The sequence below is a fragment of the Ranitomeya imitator genome, chromosome 6 (assembly GCF_032444005.1).
Source record: "Ranitomeya imitator isolate aRanImi1 chromosome 6, aRanImi1.pri, whole genome shotgun sequence".
Classification (NCBI taxonomy): domain Eukaryota; kingdom Metazoa; phylum Chordata; class Amphibia; order Anura; family Dendrobatidae; genus Ranitomeya; species Ranitomeya imitator.
In genome coordinates, this window is record NC_091287.1 from 51,557,996 (window position 1) to 51,580,006 (window position 22,011).

General features: G+C 41.2%; 1 protein-coding gene across 1 annotated transcript in view; it reads right to left on the bottom strand.

The window, feature by feature from the left end:
* Positions 1-584: 584 nt before the first annotated feature.
* NRP1 (neuropilin 1) overlaps positions 585-22,011 on the bottom strand; it is a 190,590-nt gene continuing 169,163 nt past the window's right edge. Inside the window, 7 exon segments of the mRNA XM_069729671.1 lie at positions 585-847; positions 850-1,086; positions 4,178-4,234; positions 4,510-4,603; positions 5,544-5,818; positions 8,142-8,279; positions 19,683-19,739. Of these exon segments, the coding sequence (XP_069585772.1) occupies positions 723-847; positions 850-1,086; positions 4,178-4,234; positions 4,510-4,603; positions 5,544-5,818; positions 8,142-8,279; positions 19,683-19,739 (983 nt within the window). The 3' untranslated portion in view covers positions 585-722.

Genomic DNA, 22,011 nt, shown 5'->3' on the forward strand with positions numbered 1-22,011 from the left:
AGGCCATAAAAAAAAATGACCGTTCTAGCACACAGTTATCGACAAGGGCCTATGATAAAAAAGAACATTATTTAAATCAGTGAGAATACAGTCAAAACTAACACAAACACAAAAAGGCACTTGAGAGGACATCCACTAGCTAGTGCCGCAACATTTCCTCGAAGGGCAGACCGATACCCCCTATTGCCATTGCATTTGATGATGGTGCGTGTACTGTATAGACGTTTTTAGCACTATGCTTCAGAACAACACTGAAACACAACAATAATGGATAGCTTTGCTTCAAAAATGCCAAAAAACATCATAGTGGCACATTTTAGGACTTCCTAAGCCTTTGTTACAGCACAAACAGATATGCACAAACATGAAATAGTCGTGCCGCGAGTCCGTTGATGTGTAGGGGTAGGACACGCAGGGTCTAGGTGTCAATCCAAAAAACCCCAGTGAGTGTTATCTCTGGATTCTGTGCACAACCAAGAAGTATCCGCAGCAGGAAACAGAACAAAACGAAACAGAGGTTACAAAACCATAAAATCAATCATAATTGGTCTCAACAACCAGCATCTGATTATCCATAAACAAAATAACGAACAGAAAAGCCAGCTGTACATGATTCAGATTGTATATACGTTCATAGTTTTCAGGTATATTCACTGACGCTCCTGAGAGAAGTTTGGCTTCACGACAACCAACGCACTTTTTTAAGCCTAAACCGTAAAAGATCATCGGTCCGTCTTCACCAAGATTGACATTAGTCTTTCCACCAAAAGTTGCTGCAACGTTATGTTTCCTTTTCGCTGCTTCATGCCTCTGAATATGTATTCTGTGTGTTTAATTTGTCCTTTTTCAACTTGACACCGTCCACAAGTTCAAAATTGTAATTTTCAAGGGCAGACAAGTTCCTCTGTGACATGACATGATGCCAACACGCACAGTAGAGGACCACTCCACATATCGCTCCTAGGAGTACCCCCAAAGCACTCATTGCGATGATAGTGATAAGAATGGGGTCCAAATTCTTCAGTACACCACCAGGATGTCTGACGACTGTATCGTTATTCCAACCAGGATAATTAGGTGTGATACCTGAAAAAAAGAATACCAACTGTAAGTTTCACCTATTTATGGCTTTATTTTAGATGGTCTACTAAGAGATCATACATCACATGCATGTCATTATGTGCTTCTTCATTACATTAAGTTCTACTAACCCAAGGTATGGATAGTTAAAGGGACGTTTTATACAAAACTGATGTATGCTTAGTCCAGGACCTGAATAGTGCTACTGGAAACAGGGATTCTTGTCTCATGCTCCTTCCCTTCAGCCTCTACATTAAGCGATGTATCAATCTAGTTATGAACGTCTCTTTAAACTTCATTACCCATTATAAAAAATCACAGTAAAATCCCATGTACCAAGAGTGAAATGCGAGTTATCTTGGCCATGGACAATAATGCTGGCCATATACATTAGATGACTGTTGGCCAAAAGATCTTTGGCTGAGATGGCTCTATCTGTTGGCCGAGTGCTCCTGTGATCTTCAGAACAAAGCCACTCACTGAAGCGTCATCAGTTGGATTATCTCAGGGAGAAAAATCCAATTGGTAATCTAAAATCTGATAGGCCTAGTCGACATCACTCCTGACCATCATTTGGCAGGAATTTCAGCTAAAGCCAAAAGTCAAGTGTGCTTGGTAGGACATTAATGTGCACTGTAATGCAACCGACACGCACAATGCTGGGCATGGTGGATTGACCATACTGGCATAAGGGCAGTTTTGAGGGGCTCATGACCTTATTCAATGCAAGCAAGTAGCAATAATGCAAGTGACAAGTGCTCCTTAATTGTATCATGGCTATGATACTTTAGGGTATTTCAAACACAACGAATATGTTGAGTATTTTCCATTAGAATATAAATCAGCATAGAGGATGAAATATGACTACATTTCACACACATTCTTCAGCATTTTGTGGGCAAAACATTGACCATGGGTGCAGTTTTTAGGTCCCCAGCAAGTCAGTATAAGCTAACGAATGGTCAAGAATTTTTACAAAATTTCCTTGTTAAGGTCAATTATCAAAAAGCCAATCTAGTACTTGTAAATGTACCCTTAAGCTTGCCACACATTAGACTCATGTTGGACTATATCGATGGGTGCGGTCGATGGTCTGATGTGTATGGGAGAAGAATGGAAAGGTTAAATTTGATTAGCTGTCTCAATCAAGTATGTGTTGCATTGAAGTTTACTATTCAAGCCCAGAGCAGCAAGATTTTCATTTCTGTTTAAAGCAAAACTTTTTAAGAAGTTTTTTTTAAAATCCAAATCAAATCTTTTTACCGAATTAATCAAAGTCCAAATTCATTAAAATGGCGCAAGCAAGCCATCATTTTTGCATAAAGCCCAACATTGTATTCATTTTTTCTGCCTTCAACGGTTTTTGCGAGTTTTTAGTTAAGAAAGTCAGACATTTTGCAAAAAGCTGCAACTCTTTAGCTAGCATACCCAAATCACTTAGTGGGGAGGGGCAACTGGAGTTGCACCAAATTTTGCCACTTTTTAAAGAAGTTGCATTTTATGAATCAGACATCTGGAAATGCCACATTGACGTAAAAATAATAAAACAAACTAAACTACTAAAGACAACTTGAAAATAGACACAAATCTTTTGATGAATTTGTCGCAAATGACCAAAGTCGCTAACTGAGAAGTGTTTATGTCAAAAACTGGTGGAAATGCAATGATGAACTGGGCCCTTAGGGACTTGAAAAAAACAGAAACAAACAATGAGGTTTTATAGAGTTAAACACTAGCAATGAGCAATATTTGAGCATGCCTGGGTGCTAAACATTTTTTTGCTTTAGGTTGTGCCTATTTCTCAAACATCTCAATCCACCATGTATAGAAATCCAAGTGGCGCCGTGTGATACATAATTTAAAACTGCAGCTCAGTATATGAGCTGTCCGTACAATGACATTCTCTCTAGAATAAGTCCTGGAATCTATGGGCTCTTATACATGTCTCTTCAGTGGTGTGACACTACAACTCTCAGCATTGGGCAGCTCTACAGTCACATGCATGTACAAGTCTACAGGCTGACGGGACCCTGATACTTTGTAGACTTAATGCAGGCAATTTCCTTACTTGATTTAAACAAAGGGATGATATCTGTCTTATTGATCGAGCATCACAGCTGCATATTGTAGATAAGCCCGAAGCAAAGATGATGCTGCGTTTGAGATAACTGGTAAATCAATTCGGCATTGGGACAATATTGCTGCTTGTTTATGATAAAGACTTAGATTAGACTGCGAAATTATGCCGTAGCCCAAAGTGAAAAATCCCATTACATTAGATATTGAGGAGCGAAATTATGCCGTAGCCCGAAGTAAAAAATCCTATTACATCAGATATTGAGGATTCATGTGATGTACGATCAGCCGCCGTTCCTTATTTTCACTTTTGACATTTTGCAATATTGGTAGGGGCAGCAAGTTGTATATCTGGGTCCGTTCATAAAACATCTTCTGTAGCACCACCGGCCTGCATCAGCATCTGCTATAAAGCTCCATTTACAAGGATCACATATGGACAGTGGAAGAACTGGGCAAAACAGTGTAGTGTTATAGGAGGGTCATTTATGGCCTCACCAAGGAGTCATGGCGCAGGTCAAGAGCAGTCACCATATGATGGAATGTTCCAACACTTGGTTACATGGCACAATTTTTTGTATATAATATTGCAAATACATGTTGTAAATTATTGCTTTTGGTCAGTTGGAGGGTATTTTTTGCCCTACTGACACAACTGTATAGCCCCATCTGCCAACATTACTTGAAGCAATCAATCATGGCTCCCTTCGCAACTGCCTAATGCCCCGATTGCAAGCCTTTATCACTCCCCCTTACACCTCTTCCATGCCCACTAAAGTGTGTTTGGATGATGAGGCATCGTGCTATCATACACAGGAAACTTTCCAGGTCCCTCTGAAAGATTTTGACAGCTCCTGCAAATTTTACCAACTCTACTGAGAGTGCGTGGGTCTACTCTTTTACTGGAGCTTACAAGATGTGAGAGTTGTCAGGTATGCTATTATCGCTATTACTCCACCCTTCACAATCAGTACCAACAACATGCTTGTGAGCCATGCATGTGATCCAGCATAGGACATACCTTGTTGAACATTTGTTTGGTCCACGGTTCCTGCTCCAGATTCTGGTGGCGGAGGCCCTAAATATACCAAAAAGAGTGTAATAAATGTGATTGCACAAATTCACATTCTACAATTCATTTGTGCTGTTGAGAAAGCTCTATGCAACTAATTTGAGATAACAAACAAACCCAAATCATGGGGTTCTCTGGAGTATCCCTCCACAGATTAAGCTGGGGGTGGGGGGTGGGGTTCAGAAGAATGGGATGGTTGAAATTTAATCATCTGATCCTTTGTTCAGGCCTAAGATAAGTTGCTGATTGGCAAAAGATAACACCACATCATAGTTTCGTACCTTTACAATCTTCCGGAGCAATTTTATTAGCAATAGTGATATCATCCACCGCAATTCCTCCAGTACCTTTGCCAATTGTGCCCTCAACCACCACCTGGACACAGAAAAATAATAAAAACAAAAAAAAACATTAAATATAAATGAGCCACAGTTTATATACCCAATCTAGGCTCCATCATAAATGCTAAACATTAATAGGAGCGAAAATCACTTTAGGCATTCTTTAGGGGAATGAGGGCGTTATAGCATATGTATATATAATGGTCATCACTGAAGGAGAATAAATGGTATCTAGCGTCTAAAACTGTCTAGTTATACTATGCAGGCATTACCCGCAATCCTTAATCTAGACGTATGCAGGGGCGTAGATATAGGGGTGCAGAAGGGTCAGTCAGACCTTGGTGTTGGAGTATAAATGGTGCATACTTGGTGGCAGATGAGGGTCCTATAAAGCCTATCACAGATTCTGCATTTGACCCAGGATCTCCAACTTAGATTTTGGACATATGTGGAAACTTCTGCAAATGTCTATACCGATATTTTTACATCATAAAGTACCCAGAAAACAAATGTTAAAGTCAGGTCATTAGAACATTACTAATCTCTATCTTGGGAATTTATCGAAAGGTAAACATTAGTGATGAGCGAGTATACTCGTTGCTCGGGTTTTCACAAGCACGCTCGGGTGATATCCGAGTATTTATTATGACTGCTCGGAGATTAAGTTTTCCTCAGCAGCATGATTTACAGCTATTAGCCAGCTTGATTACATGTGGGAATTACCTAGCAACCAGGCAACCCCCACATGTACTCAGCCTGGCTAATAGCTGTAAATCATTCAGCTGCCATGCTGAAAACTTAATCTCCGAACACTAACAAATACTCGGAGGTCACCGGAGCGTGCTCGGGAAAACACGAGCAACGAGTATACTCGCTCATCACTAGTAAACATTCCATCTTCTCATAGAAGCCTGGTCACAGAGACAAATTCCAACGGAAAATAGACAGAAAAAAACACCAGTATTTCACCGTACCCGATACGGCTTTATCAGCTTGTGCAGGGGAACTCGAGCTTCTCTCCATGAGTTGTGATATTTGCTGTCGCTAGCTACCCAGAGCAGTTGGTCAAAGCCGTCTTGTGTTTCATAATGTAGTTTTATGCTCAAAGATCCAACATGAGATCCAGATATATGGTACCAGAATGTCATGCACTGGACGGTATTCATGGAAGGCACAACCGGGCTGAGGAGGCGGACAACTTTGCCACTGTGTCTTTCATCAGCTTCAGAGTAAATGAAGTTACCATCTCCTGTAAAAGACATATATTGTATTTTTCAGTGACATTTGCATTGATATGGAACTAGTATGGCTCTCTGTGATACTGGTATGGCTCTCTATGGTACTGGTATGGCTCTCTATGGTACTGGTATGGCTCTCTATGGTACTGGTATGGCTCTCTGTGATACTGGTATGGTACTCTACGGTACTGTTATGGCTCTCTATGATTCTGGTATGGTACTATATGGTACTGGTATGGCTCTCTATGGTACTGGTATGGCTCTCTATGGTACTGGTATGGCTCTCTGTGATACTGGTATGGTACTGATATGGCTCTCTATGATACTGGTATGGTACTCTATGGTACTGATATGGCTCTCTATGGTATTGGTATGGCTCTCTGTGATACTGGTATGGTACTCTACGGTACTGTTATGGCTCTCTATGATTCTGGTATGGTACTATATGGTACTGGTATGGCTCTCTATGGTACTGGTATGGCTCTCTATGGTACTGGTATGGCTCTCTGTGATACTGGTATGGTACTGATATGGCTCTCTATGATACTGGTATGGTACTATATGGTACTGGTATGGCTCTATATGGTACTGGTATGGCTCTCTGTGATACTGGTATGGTACTCTACGGTACTGTTATGGCTCTCTATGATACTGGTATGGTACTCTATGGTACTGGTATGGGTCTCTGCAATACTGGTATGGTACTCTACGGTACTGTTATGGCTCTCTATGATACTGGTATGGTACTATATGGTACTGGTATGGTACTCTATGGTACTAGTATGGCTCTCTGCGATACTGGTATGGTAGTCTATATTACTGGTATGGCTCTCTATGATACTGGTATGGTACTCTATAATACTGGGATGGTACTCTATGGTACTAGTATGGCTCTCGGTGATACTGGTATGGTACTCTATGGTACTGGTGAACTGGTATGGTTCTCTATTGTACTGGTATAACATTCAATGGTACAGTAGAGAATTGTATGGTACTTTATTGTACTGGTATAGGACTCATATTACTTTATAGTGCTTGTATAGTACTGGTATGGTACCCTATGGTTCTGGAATTGCATTCTATGGTGATGAAATGCTTCTCTATATTACTGGCATGATATTCTATACCAGTTCTCCTTGACACTCGAGCAGTACACAGAATTTTGAACCAATTTAGCTGGTGTCCTAGGGTGGATATTCCCTTTAAGGCCTGCATTTTTGTAAGAAAGCCTCATGTGAACACCATCACTTTCTCAGGAGAGTGCCTGAAAATCCTTAACACGTTTCTTAATAGCAGTTTTGCCATTTCACTTGGTTAGAAAATAGAAAAATAATGATTAAATATAAAAACTGAAATTTTACAGCTGCAGTGAACTAGCGATGCCATTGTACTCGGGACCAACTGTGTGGAACAGATAACCAGTCTATTTAATGTGTAACTGCATGAGATGTGCACGGCTCACTGTCCAAAATGAAGAAAACTTGGCCGTTCGAGTACATTAGATCATGTTTCATTAGCGGCTCAATTCATCAAAGGCAGTGTTAATTTTCTACCCACTGCCCATCAAACAGTAGGGGAGAGCCTACAAACAATGGTGTCCAGGAGTAAATTGATATAAATCTACCCCTTTATAAGAAAGCTTTTGTGTACCTCATGGAACGGAGCAGAATTTAGGAGTGAACTATCACTGGCGCTGCATGAATAGTAATGGGTGCTGTCAGCACCTACGGTAAATGTGCCCAATCCAAGAGGTAAAGAAGAGGTCAATGCAAGGTGTATGTCAGCAGCTAAAGGGTGTGAACATTTTTATACAGTATGTACCTAACCTATATACACGTTTGAACTGAAATTACTGCCTGCATTATTCTCCAGAGCTGCATTCACAGTTCTGCTGGTTGTCATTGGTCATACTAGTTAAGCTTTGTCACAACATTCGTAAAATACATCAGGACAGGTAATTTTTCCTAAATCAGGTTACTGCAATAGAGAATTTAGATTGTGAGCCCCAATGGGGACAGTGATGATGTCTCTAAAGCACTATATAAGCAATGCCTAATAAACCAATGTGTAATATCACAGTCAATGTTGGGCCGGAGTGCCAAGAGCCCACCAGTAACCAACTCCAAGGCTCCACTTTCTAGATACATGCAAATATGACTTCATCCTCATTCACAAAACTCCATAGTATATGGTGAATCAAGCGTATTGTCCAAAGTACTGCTCCTATAAGAGGGTAGTGGCCCATTCCTGCACAGGGGCCCGCCGGAGGATTCTCCTGTTCTCCGGTTGGCCAGTCTGAACCTGGTCACAGTTATATAATGTAGTGGGGCTCACCTGTGTGATCCTGTACCGGGCCGGTCTTGCTGTTCAACACTGTCCATTTCAGTCCTAGCGTATTGTCGTGTTCCCACTTACAGATTGTCTTTTCGGATCCCCATCCAAATTTACAATCGAGATCGCTTGGTGGTGGCTCTGCGGAAAAACAGAAACACATTGGCATTGAGGAACTATTGTATGTAAATCCCTTTAGGAAGGGACAAGGGTGGACTGAGAATGATCTGAGACTTCGGGCAGCATTGGCCATTGGTCCCTTTACCACCTGTCATAGTAATATTTGACTTAAAGGAGTATTTCTATCTCAGACAATTATGGGAAATCCACAAAGATTTGCCATGAATGGCTTCTAGATGTAGATGCCAACTCTGTCACCAGAATGGGGTGTCCCCTGACTTCCATCCTACCTGGGATTGCGACCATTGTCAATGGAAAAATAGAGAATCTCTCCATTCACTGCTGCAGGAGCTGTGAATACTGCAGAACAAGCTTACGTGGATAGTATCGTCACCCCAGAGAAGTGAATGGGGGGAGACACATTTACATTTAAAGCAGCATTCAGAGGAGGGTGAAGACACTCATTCTTCATGATCTAGAGGTGGGTCCTACAAATGGACATTTTTGGCACATGAGATGGCAGTACACATTTAACCTGTCAATCTTTACATTTGGGAGACCCTGCAACTTTAATGTATTTGTGGGCCCCTTATAGACATTGACTTTCAGGCCCTACTCAAATGTCCAAATTTTTACTCCACACTTTGGAAATAGATACAGAAAATACAGATTACAGTACAAAATTACCAAATAGGAAAATGGAGACAAGGAATGATACGAAGGATTACATTGTACATGCAAAGCTGTGGAATACGTTAGCGCTACTTCTCTTTCACTATTTACTATTATATTTTTTTAACCATTTTTGCTCTACATTACCCAGACTATAGGGTTGTAGAAATACATAATGATGAGTGCAAATATTCGTTTCCGCAAACTTGCCTTGCAGTTACAAAGAAGAAGCCACTAGATGTCACTGTGCATCACGTTTCCCTCTTCGTAAAGGCGCAACGCCAAAACAGTCTCTGGCGTACAGCAAGGGAGCGGGTATTAGGTGTCACTATGAGATCCTATAAAATTGTGTGCATTTTATTCCAAGATGCCCAACAGCCGTATACAATGTAATTGCTTTTCTTTATTTTTCTTCCTAAAGGTTTAGGAAGATGAATAGACGGATGTGTAGAGCAGATAAAACTAATGTTTACGTTTTTGACTTCTGCTGCCCGCTGTAAAAATCATGTCTCCAACATCCCTTCAACTCCCTGACTGCTCGCTTTTTACTCAAGGAAGGAAACCCGTCTCAAAGAACAAAAAAATATTCTTCCAGGAATGTTGCCATTGTTCACAACAAAGTCAAATAAGGTCTTAGAAATCCGACATCCTTCCCCGGCTGGTGCATATTTGTCTCGTGATCTAATTGCTTTAATTTTCTGTATTTTGGATGCCATATTCTCAAAAAAACAGCATTTACATTCTACTACCCCTCTATTTTTCCCATCTGCTGCCAAACAATGTAATACTCTACAGAGAAGAGGACTTTACAATGGTTAGCACCTCTGGTGCCCAGGGGGAGACATGTGTGAAGAGCGACTCCTTGGAGGGTTCTTGTGTTTTGCTGACAAAGAAAAACACCCATCCTATAAATGCAAATATTAATGCAACACAAATCTAGATGTCTGAAGTGTTAACACTTGGTTATTCACAATCTGCTCAGTGCACTGGACTGCTATGCTTCTAATGACCCCTAAAGAAAGTCCATATTCCTAATAGCAGTAAAGAATAGTAATAACGGTCCTAGGAGCGCTGGAAATGAGACCAAAACAAGGATTTTAGTGTTGAACCACAACGCGTTTCAACGGTTAAACCATCTTGACCAGGTTTCATCCACCTGATGAAGACGGTTTAACCGTTGAAACGCGTTTTGGTTCAACACTAAAATCCTTGTTTTGGTCTCATTTCCAGAGTTTCTAGGACCGTTATTACTATTCTTTACTGCATTTTGTGTCCTCCTAGAAGGTTAATGGCTGGAGCTGCAGTGGACCTTTTGCCTTCAATTTTAACTGTGACCCTCACAGCGCTCCCTAATGACAGCTTTCTTTTCCCTTGAATTTCATGTTAATAATAGGTCATATAAAGTCATGGCCGAAAGTGTTGGCATGATTTTATCTAGAGGAGAAGAAAACTGTCTGAGGAAGTGAGAAACATAATCAAGAAATTTACAACCCATGGCATTGTAGCTAATCTCCCTGGATGTGGATGGCAGAGAAAATTTGATGAAAGGTTGCAAAGCAGGATAGTCTGGATGGTGTATAAGAAGCCCCAATCAAGTTACAAAGAAATTCAAGCTGTCCTGCAGGCTCAGGGGGCATCAGTGTTAGTGTGAATTATCTGTCAAAATTTTAATGAAATGAAATGCTACGGCAGGAGACCCAGGAGGACCCCACTGCTGATACAGAGACATTAAAAAACTAGACTGCAGTTTCCCAAAATGTATGTAAGTAAGCCAACATGCTTATGGGAGAACGTCTTGTGGACAGATGAGACCAAGATAGAGCATTTTAGTAAAGCACATCATTTTACTGTTTACTGAAAATGAAATGATTCCTGCAAAGAAAAGAACACAGTACCTACAGTCAAGCATGGTGGAGGTTCAAAGATGTTTTGGGGTTGTTTTGCTGCCTCTGGCACTGTGTGCCTTGACTGTGTGCAAGGCCTCATTAAATCTGAAGATTACCAATGGATTTTGGGTCGCAATACAGTGCCCATTGTCAGAAAGCTGTTTTTGCCTCCTAGGTCATGGGTCTTCCAGCAGGACAATGACCTAAAACATACTTCAAGAAGCACCCAGAAATAGATGGAAACAAAGCGCTGCAGAGTTCTGCAATGGCCATCGGTGTTAAATCCCATTTAACACTGATGAAGAGATCTTAAAATTGCTGGTGAGAAAAGGCGCCCTTCAAATATCAGAGACCTGGAGCAGTTTGCAAAAGAAGAGTCGTCCAAAATTCATCCAAAAGCTAACTTTTATCTGATGTGTATGGGGGCCTTAAAGTGTTATCTAAAAAAAAACAAGTTATTCCTTATCTGTGGGATGGGGAATAACATGCTGATCACTAGGAGAGAGACTTGCCCTGAAACTCAATGATCCCGAGATCCAAGATGAGCACCACCGTAACTCAAAAGAGAGCCTCTATGGCCTCGTTCTTGGGGTTCCAAAGTCCGGATCTCAAAATCAATGAGTGTCCCAGGAGTAGGACCCCCAACGACAAGCGACTTATCCCTGATCTTATGCATAACTTGTTTTTGGTAACAACCCTTAAATTTGATTAGGAAATTCTCCGTACGTTATGAGCAGCACAAATCTCTCCTGTGCTGATGGTTTGGTACAGTGTCTCAGTGTAGGTCAAAGCTTCAACTTGAATTAAAATCTGTTTAGCTCACAGAGGATTGTCTTATCTGGATAATATTGAAGCGAATCTTCAGCTGGAGAAGTATAAGATTAGTAGTAATAATAATAATGGTAAGCCCAATGCCTGGAAAGACGACTAGAGCAGCTTTTGCAGGGAAGAAAATATTTTTAACAGTCTTTGTCGCTGTTTTGCTGCTTCAATTATCTCAGTCCCAATGTTTATCCCTATGGTATTGTCTCCAGTCCTAAAAAATGGGTTTTGCTTTGAGACTGCAGGAATAGATGGCAGCGGATCGCTGTGGTTCCTGTGATGACAGCACACCTTGAAATGATTCTTTAGAGATAGTCATCTATAAAGTCCACATTGCAATTTGGCTGATGGCATTAATTGTGACTCACGGCTCTGCCAGGTACCGAAGCCACCCACAGAATGAGTAAAATGTCCTTACGTAACCAGTCCAATACATTATTATTACTTTGTTTTATTCACTATGCCGGTCCGTTACTCGGCACACTGTGCAAAATGTATGTGTATATGGGAGTATCATACTATACTATATAGACATTGCCACAGGTGAATGAAATCAAGCCCCATGTCGTCTGCCTTTATTAACATTTGTCAAGATGGCTGGTGGTAAAAATCTCACTGACAGCAGCTCAGATCTGAAATAGAGCATGTTAAAAGTCAGGTCACGAAATTTCTTCCCTAAATATTCCCCCATCTCTTGTGAGTGATATTAAAAAGAGGAAGGAACCGCACTAATCAGTAACTAAATATTGTCCCCCGTCCTGGTATAAAGTCCCCTATTTTGAGTCCTTATCTGGTATAATCTCCCCCATCTTGGGTCCTTATCTGGTATAATGTCCCCCATCTTGGGTCCTTATCTGGTATAATACCCCCCATTCTGGGTCCTTATCTGGTATAATGTCCCTCATCCTGGGTCCTTATCTTGTATAATGTCCCCCATCTTGGGTCCTTATCTTGTATAATGTCCCCCATCTTGGGTCCTTATCTGGTATAATACACCCCATTCTGGGTCCTTATCTGGTATAATGTCCCTCATCCTGGGTCCTTATCTTGTATAATGTCCCCCATCTTGGGTCCTTATCTGGTATAATACACCCCATTCTGGGTCCTTATCTGGTATAATGTCCCTCATCCTGGGTCCTTATCTTGTATAATATCCCCCATCTTGGGTCCTTATCTGGTATAATACACCCCATTCTGGGTCCTTATCTGGTATAATACCCCCCATCCTGGGTCCTTATCTGGTATAATACCCCCCATTCTGGGTCCTTATCTGGTATAATGTCCCTCATCCTGGGTCCTTATCTTGTATAATGTCCCCCATCTTGGGTCCTTATCTGGTATAATACACCCCATCCTGGGTCTTTATCTGGTATAATACCCCCCATCCTGGGTCCTTATCTGGTATAATACCCCCCATCCTGGGTCCTTAGCTGGTATAATGTCCCCATATTGGGTCCTTATCTGGTATAATATCCCCTATCCTGGGTCCTTATCTGGTATAATGTCCCCCATCTTGGGTCCTTATCTGGTATAATACCCCCCATCCCGGATCCTTATCTGGCATAATGTCCCCCATCTTGGGTCCTTATCTGGTATAATACCCCCCATCCTGGGTCCTTAGCTGGTATAATGTCCCCATATTGGGTCCTTATCTGGTATAATATCCCCTATCCTGGGTCCTTATCTGGTATAATACCCCCCATCCTGGGTCCTTAGCTGGTATAATGTCCCCATATTGGGTCCTTATCTGGTATAATATCCCCTATCCTGGGTCCTTATCTGGTATAATGTCCCCCATCTTGGGTCCTTATCTGGTATAATACCCCCCATCCCGGATCCTTATCTGGCATAATATCCCCCATCTTGGGTCCTTATCTGGTATAATACCCCCCATCCTGGATCCTTATCTGGCATAATGTCCCCCATCTTGGGTCCTTATCTGGTATAATACCCCCCATCCTGGATCCTTATCTGGCATAATGTCCCCCATCTTGGGTCCTTATCTGGTATAATGTCCCCCATCTTGGGTCCTTATCTGGTATAATGTCCTCCATCTTGGGTCCTTATCTGGTATAATGTCCCCCATCTTGGGTCCTTATCTGGTATAATATCCCCAATCCTGGGTCCTTATCTGGTATAATGTCCCCCATCTTGGGTCCTTATCTGGTATAATATCCCCCATCCTGGGTCCTTATCTGGTATAATGTCCCCCATCTTGGGTCCTTATCTGGTATAATACCCCCATCCTGGGTCCTCATCTGGTATAATACCCCCCATTCTGGGTCCATATCTGGTATAATGTTCCTCATCCTGGGTCCTTATCTGGTATAATGTCCCCCATCTTGGGTCCTTATCTGGTATAATACCCCCCATCCTGGGTCCTTATCTGGTATAATGTCTCCCATCTTGGGTCCATATCTGGTATAATATCCCCATCCTGGCTCCTTATCTGGTATAATGTCCACCATCTTGGGTCTTATCTGGTATAATGTCTCCCATCTTGGGTCTTATCTGGCATAATATCTCCCATCTTGGGTCCATATCTGGTATAATATTCCCCATCCTGAGTTCTTATTTGGTATAATATTCCCCATCCTGGGTTCTCATCTGGTATAATGCCCCCAATTCTGGTACAATGTCCCCATCCAGTCCCCTTGCAGTAAAATTGTCCCCCATCCTGGCCCCTTCCTAGTATAATGTCCCCCCTCCTGGGCCCATCCTGTAATAATGTTCCCTGTTCTGCCACTATTCTCTTACACACAAAAGAAAAAGATTCCTCTCACTTTACCTAGCTCCTTCAATGTGCAGTGTCCTCTTTTATAGCCAGAGGCCAGCAGCTGCCCTGACGTGCCTGCTATCGGTGACACATGATGTCATTGCTATGTGCTGCCTCTGACTGGCTCGGGGATGTCAGCTGTCTGCTTTTCATTGGTCTGAGCCATGTACTGCAGTGCAGGGGGCCGGCCGGCGGGTCTCTGTGCCGCAATACATTTCAGCTGACTGTGCATCTTTGGATGCCCATCCACCTGAAATAGGCGCTGGCATCGGTGGGCCCCGCTCCAGCACAGGCCCGGTCGCTGTTGTAGAGGGTGCATTAGTCTGAGCAAAATATGCAGCCAAAACATTGAAAGAATTGACATGCCGGACATGCCGTAGATTTAAATCTGCACCAAATCTGCATGTCAAAAATAAGCAATGACAAAAACGCAACAAATCTGCAATATGTGCACAGGCCCTAAAGTGGCAAATTCAGGTCTGCAACCTCCGTCACTACAATATCACTACATTTACTAGTGTTAATGCCAAACCTAGTCTATTTGGAGATAAGGCTTCTTGCAAGCAGTTATGCAATTACTGAGATCGATGTCTCATGATTGCTGACAGCTGTGTAGACCGCACAATAAAATATTATCTAGAAATGTAAATTTGGAGACAGAACAGTGTTGGAAGTAGGCCCTCCTCCGCCGCCTTATCACTCGGCTCCGACAGATAAAAATTGGAAGATTCCAACAACAGAAACGACAGCTGCAGGGAACACTACTTGGCTCTACATGTTGATAGGTGGAACATATGCTTAGTTGTAATTTTACTTTAATCTGGATGTGAGAAACAGATAATGTCATGCTTCACTAGAATGTATGACGTCAATGGTGGAGGCAATGTTCTAATTATGTCCATGCTGTCTGTTAAGAAAAACAGATTACTGGAAATCACGTAAGTGCGCTACTGTCCTACTGTGATCCATGTTGTGGACCAAGCTCACCAATGGAAGTCAACGGTCCCATGATAAAGAACGGCACACCGATGCCATCCCTATCCTCTATGTAATTTACTACTAAAGGGGTAAAAGAAGCTAAGATTTTATCTTTATTTAATCAAGAAAAACAGATGGAACAAGGATTTTACGAAATGACAACTGGACCAAAAATTGGTCCAGCACACTGAAAAAAAAAACAAAAAAGCCAATAATTCTTCACGTAAGAAACAGACCTTATACAGATTGGTTGGTTAAATAGAAAAGGACACTCAATAAGAGAATATGTTTGTCAGGAATCAGAAATCGGACATACAGTCATGGCTGAAAGTGTTGGCTCCCTTTAAATTGTTGCAGAAAATGAAGTATTGCTCCCAGAAAATAATTGTTTATTGGAACAACACAAAAAAACAGAGAAAAAAGGGCAAATTGGACATAATTTTGCACAAAACGTCAAAAAGGGGTCAGACAAAATTGTTGGCGCCCCCAGCTTAATATTTGGTTGCACACCTCTTGAAAGAAATGACTGTAATCAATCGCTTCCTATAACCATCAACAAGCTTTTTACACCTCTCAACTTTCGAGAGCTTTGTTTCCATCCATTACTGAATGCTTCTTGAAATATGTTTTGGGTAATTATCCTGCTGGAAGATCCATCACCTAGGACACAAGCCCAGCTTTCTGACACTGGGCACTACATTCCTACCCAAAATCTTTTAGTCATCTTCAGATTTCATGATGGCTTGCATACAGTCAAGGCACACAATAACAGAGGCAGCAAAACAACCCCAAAACATATTTGAACTTCCATGATATTAGACTGTAGGTACTTTGTTCTTTTCTTTGTAGGTCTCATTCAGTTTTTTGTAAACAATAGAATGTCTCATCTGTCCACAAGACGCTATCCACAAGACAACACTTTCGGCCATGACTGTAAATGATCATCATCACCATTTTTTAGTGTTTAAAAGTACCGTAATCTGTTAGTAGATTCATGATGCTCAAGCCAAGAGCAGTATGAATTAGAGCCTGGTTGCATGATTGCAGCCAGGTATGTTTTTTTCGCTGCATAGTTTAAAGATCCAGCTGGGGACTATAGAGAGAAACAAGGGCTAACACAGGAAATACTGTCTTGTGTCACACGTGGATCACAGATTCACTGTGCCAAAAGCCGGGTTTACCCAGGAGAGGGGTTCCTAAGCGGCCACCTGGTTTTCGCTAGAGCTCCTGATGGTGTAGTTAGGCTTGTGCTGCAGGTAGCTGCCAGGTGGCACTCCTGGGCAGTCCCCGGCCCTACAGCAGCTGACCCCATGGGTCAGGATGGCAGTCATGTACTCTAAGTCATTGGCAGTACAGGTTTCGGAATCACAGATAGGCTAGATGTCAGAACCTTTTCAGACAATACGGATTCTGGGTCACCAGACAGGATGTACACTGGTACTGGTTAAGACAGTGCAGATTCAGTGCTGCCCATTTAAAAATCAGGGGGTGGGCGTGCCATGCGTATGCAGACCCAGAGAAGCAGGAAGCCACATCAGGGAGCGGGGACACCGTTGTGTGCAAGGAGGGGAGTATGTAAGCACTGTTCAAATAAAAACACTTATACTCACCTCCCGTGCTGGCGCCGTTCCAGTGGTGTCGTCACTCACGTTTTGGGGCTCACATGAGGTTATGTCACACGAGCCTTGCAGCCAATAAGCGCTGGCATCAAATGGAAGCCAGAGCTGTGGATGCTCTCTCACCTTCTCTTGATGTTTCTTTTGTCTGAAGGCTGCGACAGTGACGCCTGTGCTGATTGTGCCCTGGGAATGTGAGTACCGACACTGCTAAAATGGCGCCGGCACCAGAGCATAGGTGTTTTTATTTTAACTCGTCCAATCTTTATATTGTATGCCATATAATGGATGCATTCTTCCCTACCAATACTGTTTTTAGAACAAATTATGGTGGACAAAGCGCCAACAAGTTCGTAGAGACTCAATGCATGCCATACAGAATTCAAATCATCTTCTTTGCTGGATCAATTCATAGTTTTGCAAGAAAACAAAACAAAAAACGATGCTATGATTGACCTGCACTACACTGACTGTGTGACTTTACCCACATGGAAGAGAGAAACAAGCGATTAGGCCATAACAGTCTGACTGTGAAAGACAGGTGGTTCAGACACTTAACATTTACATGGCAACGATTATCTTGAAGAAAGGTCCTTATTATTTTTCCGACAGAGTAAACCAATGATCCTCACCCACATCTCTGTCATCCTATTTAATTAAGTTTGCAAATAAAAAGGCAAAAAGTTTTGAAAAGGTCTCAATAAATCCTCTCATAGTAAATTGAGCTGCTTAGTATTCACACATAGATGGCACATTCCTCTGCTCACCAAGGATAATCTACATGCGGAGAAAGGGACCAAATATATTTATGGAACAAACAGGAACAGATGCTAAGACGTTTTACAGTGGGAGAGAAAAAAAATGGAGCGGTCTGTGGATTTTTCTTCCTCAGCTTGCGGTGTTCAGCTCGGAAAATAAGATATTATATCCCTAAGAGGAAACAAATGTCCACCCAAGAACAAATCACCAAGCAAAGGCATACCTGCCAACTCTTCAGGGATGCCCAAGTGGCTCCTCAAACAAGTGGAGTCATCTGGGAATCTCCGGGATTCTCAACATAGTTGTAAAACCTCCGGCAAAGCAGAGCTTCCCCAGCACTTCCTATGGTCAGATAATGGGATGATGTTTCATCTGACTCAGTAACAAGGCGCACATTTAAGGGACAAAACGGAGCCTGGTTAGAGAAAAATGATGGTTTATGCCAAAAAATCCTCCAATGTTCCCGGAAGGCAATTCGTAAAAGTTGACAGATATGAGTAAGTCTTGGCCTACATGTTGACTTTTTATCGTGGCACAGGTTGTGAGTTCAAAGATCCCTGTATACTGCTGCTACATTACTCCATAGTTCAAGTTAACAGGGTTACAATGCGACCCAACGCCGAGAAAAGCAATTCATAAAAATACCGGAACCGTTGTATTTTTTGGCACTTTTTTCCATGATGACTCTAAGTTGCAATAGAAACCTATTCACTTTGACGCTTTGTAACAGCAGCATAAAGTGATCTTTGGCCGCATGACCTGTGTTGTGGTGTAGCTCCACCATAAAAGATATCTATACACAATAAAAAATATTGCATCTGACCTCTTCTGATTCTTTGCCTCTGGAGTGTAGCTATAGGAGGCCAAAGGTCCTTATTCCATATGAAAGACACCTGTATCATAAATGGCACAGGCTAGGTGGGGGGGACTCTGTCAAGACGTTGCATTACGGGGCACAACCCACATGTAAGGATGCAGCAAATTATTTGGAAATTTGGGAATCTGTTCCACACTGCTGCATGTAAATGTTACCCCATAGTCTATGGCCGTGGTCAACTTCTTCTGGCTCACAACTACAACTCCTAGCACACCCTCTAAGCCTGAGGGCTCTCAAACAAAGAATGTATTTTGTATTTCTGTTTTATTGTCAATTTGTGGCCACAGATAAGATTCAGGAAAGATCCATACTCATTCTTGAAAATAATTATAAGGCTTCTTCCTGAATAAAGAATATTATTATGGGTGATGACTTATGATTAGAAACATAAGACTGATTTATTTGTAGCTTTTACTTGCTATTTATGTAACCCTAACATATTCCAAATACATGTACAGAGAATGGGCAACTCATAGAAAGTCAATGAAACTTATTGGCACCGATTCATCAAAGTTTTTTTTCTCCAAAAAACTATTGTAAAAAGCTTGTAAAAGTTTTTTATTAAATTTGCGCAACGCGAGGCTGAGCAAAAGTGTGGCAACGTTTTTTGCATTTCAACATGATTTTTGCTCAGCCCCGCCAAAATGTGCGGAACTGGGGAGCGACAGGGTGTGAAGTCAAATTCATGGTGAACGGTGGAGTTCCATGGAGGTTCACATCACTCATCATGACAGGTGCGAAAAACAATCAATTATATACATATAAGAGACATCATTTTTGTCTAAAGGACAACTAAACAGACTGTACACATTGTATTCCAGTCTCTGAGTGGTCGTTATGTTAAAAATTTTTGATTGGGTAGACCAAAGAGGCCTGGTAGTTAATTTTATCTTGACCATGATAAACCAGATTAGAAAATGGGTTGTTCTGCCACGTAGAGCCATCACCGGCTGGCACATGGTCAGCAGCCATACTCAAAGTCTAAGCTGTAGTTATAGCAAGGTTTCACTAAATAAGCAAGTAGTGTATCTGATTTACCTGATTTTGCGATGTCTTCTGTTGTTGGTGTCTCCGTACTCTGAATTGTAGTTCCAGCTGAAACAAATAAAGGACGTTATTCATATTATTATAATTTGCATTGACCACTGATTAATATATAATACGATAGCTAAAAAGTAGAGTAAAAAAAATGTAAAATATTGTACATCCATCATATTAATAGAGCAATAATGTTATGCAGATCATACTCTATATATCAAACGCATCATCATAAAGTGTTCGCCATGGTGAGAGGACGGGTGTATGAGTGCAGGGAACTTGTTTGATTGGCGTATATTATCTCTCTTTTATTTTTATTATGTTGAGTGCATGGATTATTGGAAAAGAGCAAATGTTGTGTTGGCAGTAATCATTGTTGTGTATGAAGAATTGCTTGTTAGGTAATTGGTGAAAAGCAGCCATTCTCCGCACGAAGCTAGCAGTCAATTGTCAAGGCTGGCAGCATTCTCCTTGTTCAATAGTGATGTACGTGGTGCTCATCCCGGAGAGGTCGCAGCCTTGAACACATAGCAGTTTACAAGCAAAACAGCAAACCATTTGTTTAATGTTAAAATTAAAGCAAGTTTAACATGAATTACAGGATATAACAGGTTATAAGTCATTAGAGTTTTCTAAAGGAATGCTCGTAGAGTTGAACAAAATGATTTGGTCCAGTGACTGCATCGGTAATCCATGGCCACCAAGTATAGCCCTGCTGCGAACCTTCTCCTGGTGAATAGCAGGCTCAGGTCCTGAAACCCGCGCCATACACCAACACTCGACACGTGCCAAAAGTCATAATTTGTTAAGGGATGAAAAGATTTTCTATATTTAACAACTACAATGTCATATCTCTTTTCGACCCTGAATTCTTGGAGATTATGTACGTTTGTAGATGCCTGCCATGTAGCAAACACGGGGAACTCTGTAGATGCAGTTGCCAAAATTTGCTGTTGAGGACCTCATCTTCACATGTCAATGTAGAGTTGTTTGCATTGTATGAGAATATAAAATACTTTTCCTCTATGTAATGAAGGTAATTGCTAAGAATTTATTACATTTTTTTTATTATTGAAACTCAATAATAACAGTATTACAAGGTATTTATATAGTCCAAAACTTAAAAAAAGAAGATTACTTTTCTTCTTTTCGGTTGAACTCCCAATATCAAAGGGTTTAGGTTTACTGTAATAAACTTTGATGTGAAGTGAAACTGGCATCGATTAAAATGAGATTCACACTTAAGGCGCTGGTAACAATTACCGGGGGCTTGTGTCACTCATGTGTTTTTTATTCATTTTATAACCTACACTCACTAAATGATCCCAAATGATCTACGTCTGACTATCGTGTTACATATGAATGGCAGCATGTGTGAGTTGTTGAAAATATTAACAGGTGTAATAGATCTGAAAGCAATCTGGGCAATTATTGGATTATTGGTTTTACAACAGTTCTGGGAAACTCAAATATCCTGCGCCATTCTCCACCTTTCTATATGAGATAATGAACTTTCAAGCCAGGAAAGTAAAGAGGTTTTTAATGATCCAGTAATTATTGCAGAAAAAAAAGGCAAAAACATCTACACTTATAATACCATGTGGATATTTAACAAGGACCATGTGGTAAAGCTTCACAACCATCAATGGTTTATACTACACTTTGCATAGTTGGGTTGGGATTTCTCAACAATTAAAATGAAAATTACCAAAGAAAGAAATTCTAAACCGGACTATTGTTGACTTATTGCCCAATATCGACCCTAAAACAACCTTTATTTCAATAGCATAAAATAATATACTCCAGGCTTAATTATAATAAAATCCTTAGAATTTGATAATTAAATGTGGTCTTGGAGTCTACATATATTGTCTTCTCTCAAACATTCAACAATTAGGACCTGGAAAAGTTCTATAAAGTGCTGAGCAGATGATGTGCTCATAAAATAATGTTTTATATGCCGTGGAACCAAAGAGGTCTGTGGAGAAAATGAATTTCGAGATTTTAAACCTATCAATTGATTCATTAGTTGATTTTAGTCACGTGACTGATGGTCTTGAACAGGGCCGGACTGGCCATTGGGCAATTCTGGCAAATGCCAGAAGGGCCTGTCTGGTTATGGGCTGCCTTGTCTGCTATGTTGTTAGCAGAATCAGTGTTCTCAAGACACTCATACTGGTAAGAGTTGTGATGGAGCACAAAGTCGCTGACTCCATCACTTACCCCAGCAGGCCACAGGTATCATTAGAAATATTGGTCTTGTAAATATTGGTTTCCTCCATCCACGATAATGTTAATAATATATCCCCATCTGTTGCTTGGAAATGGG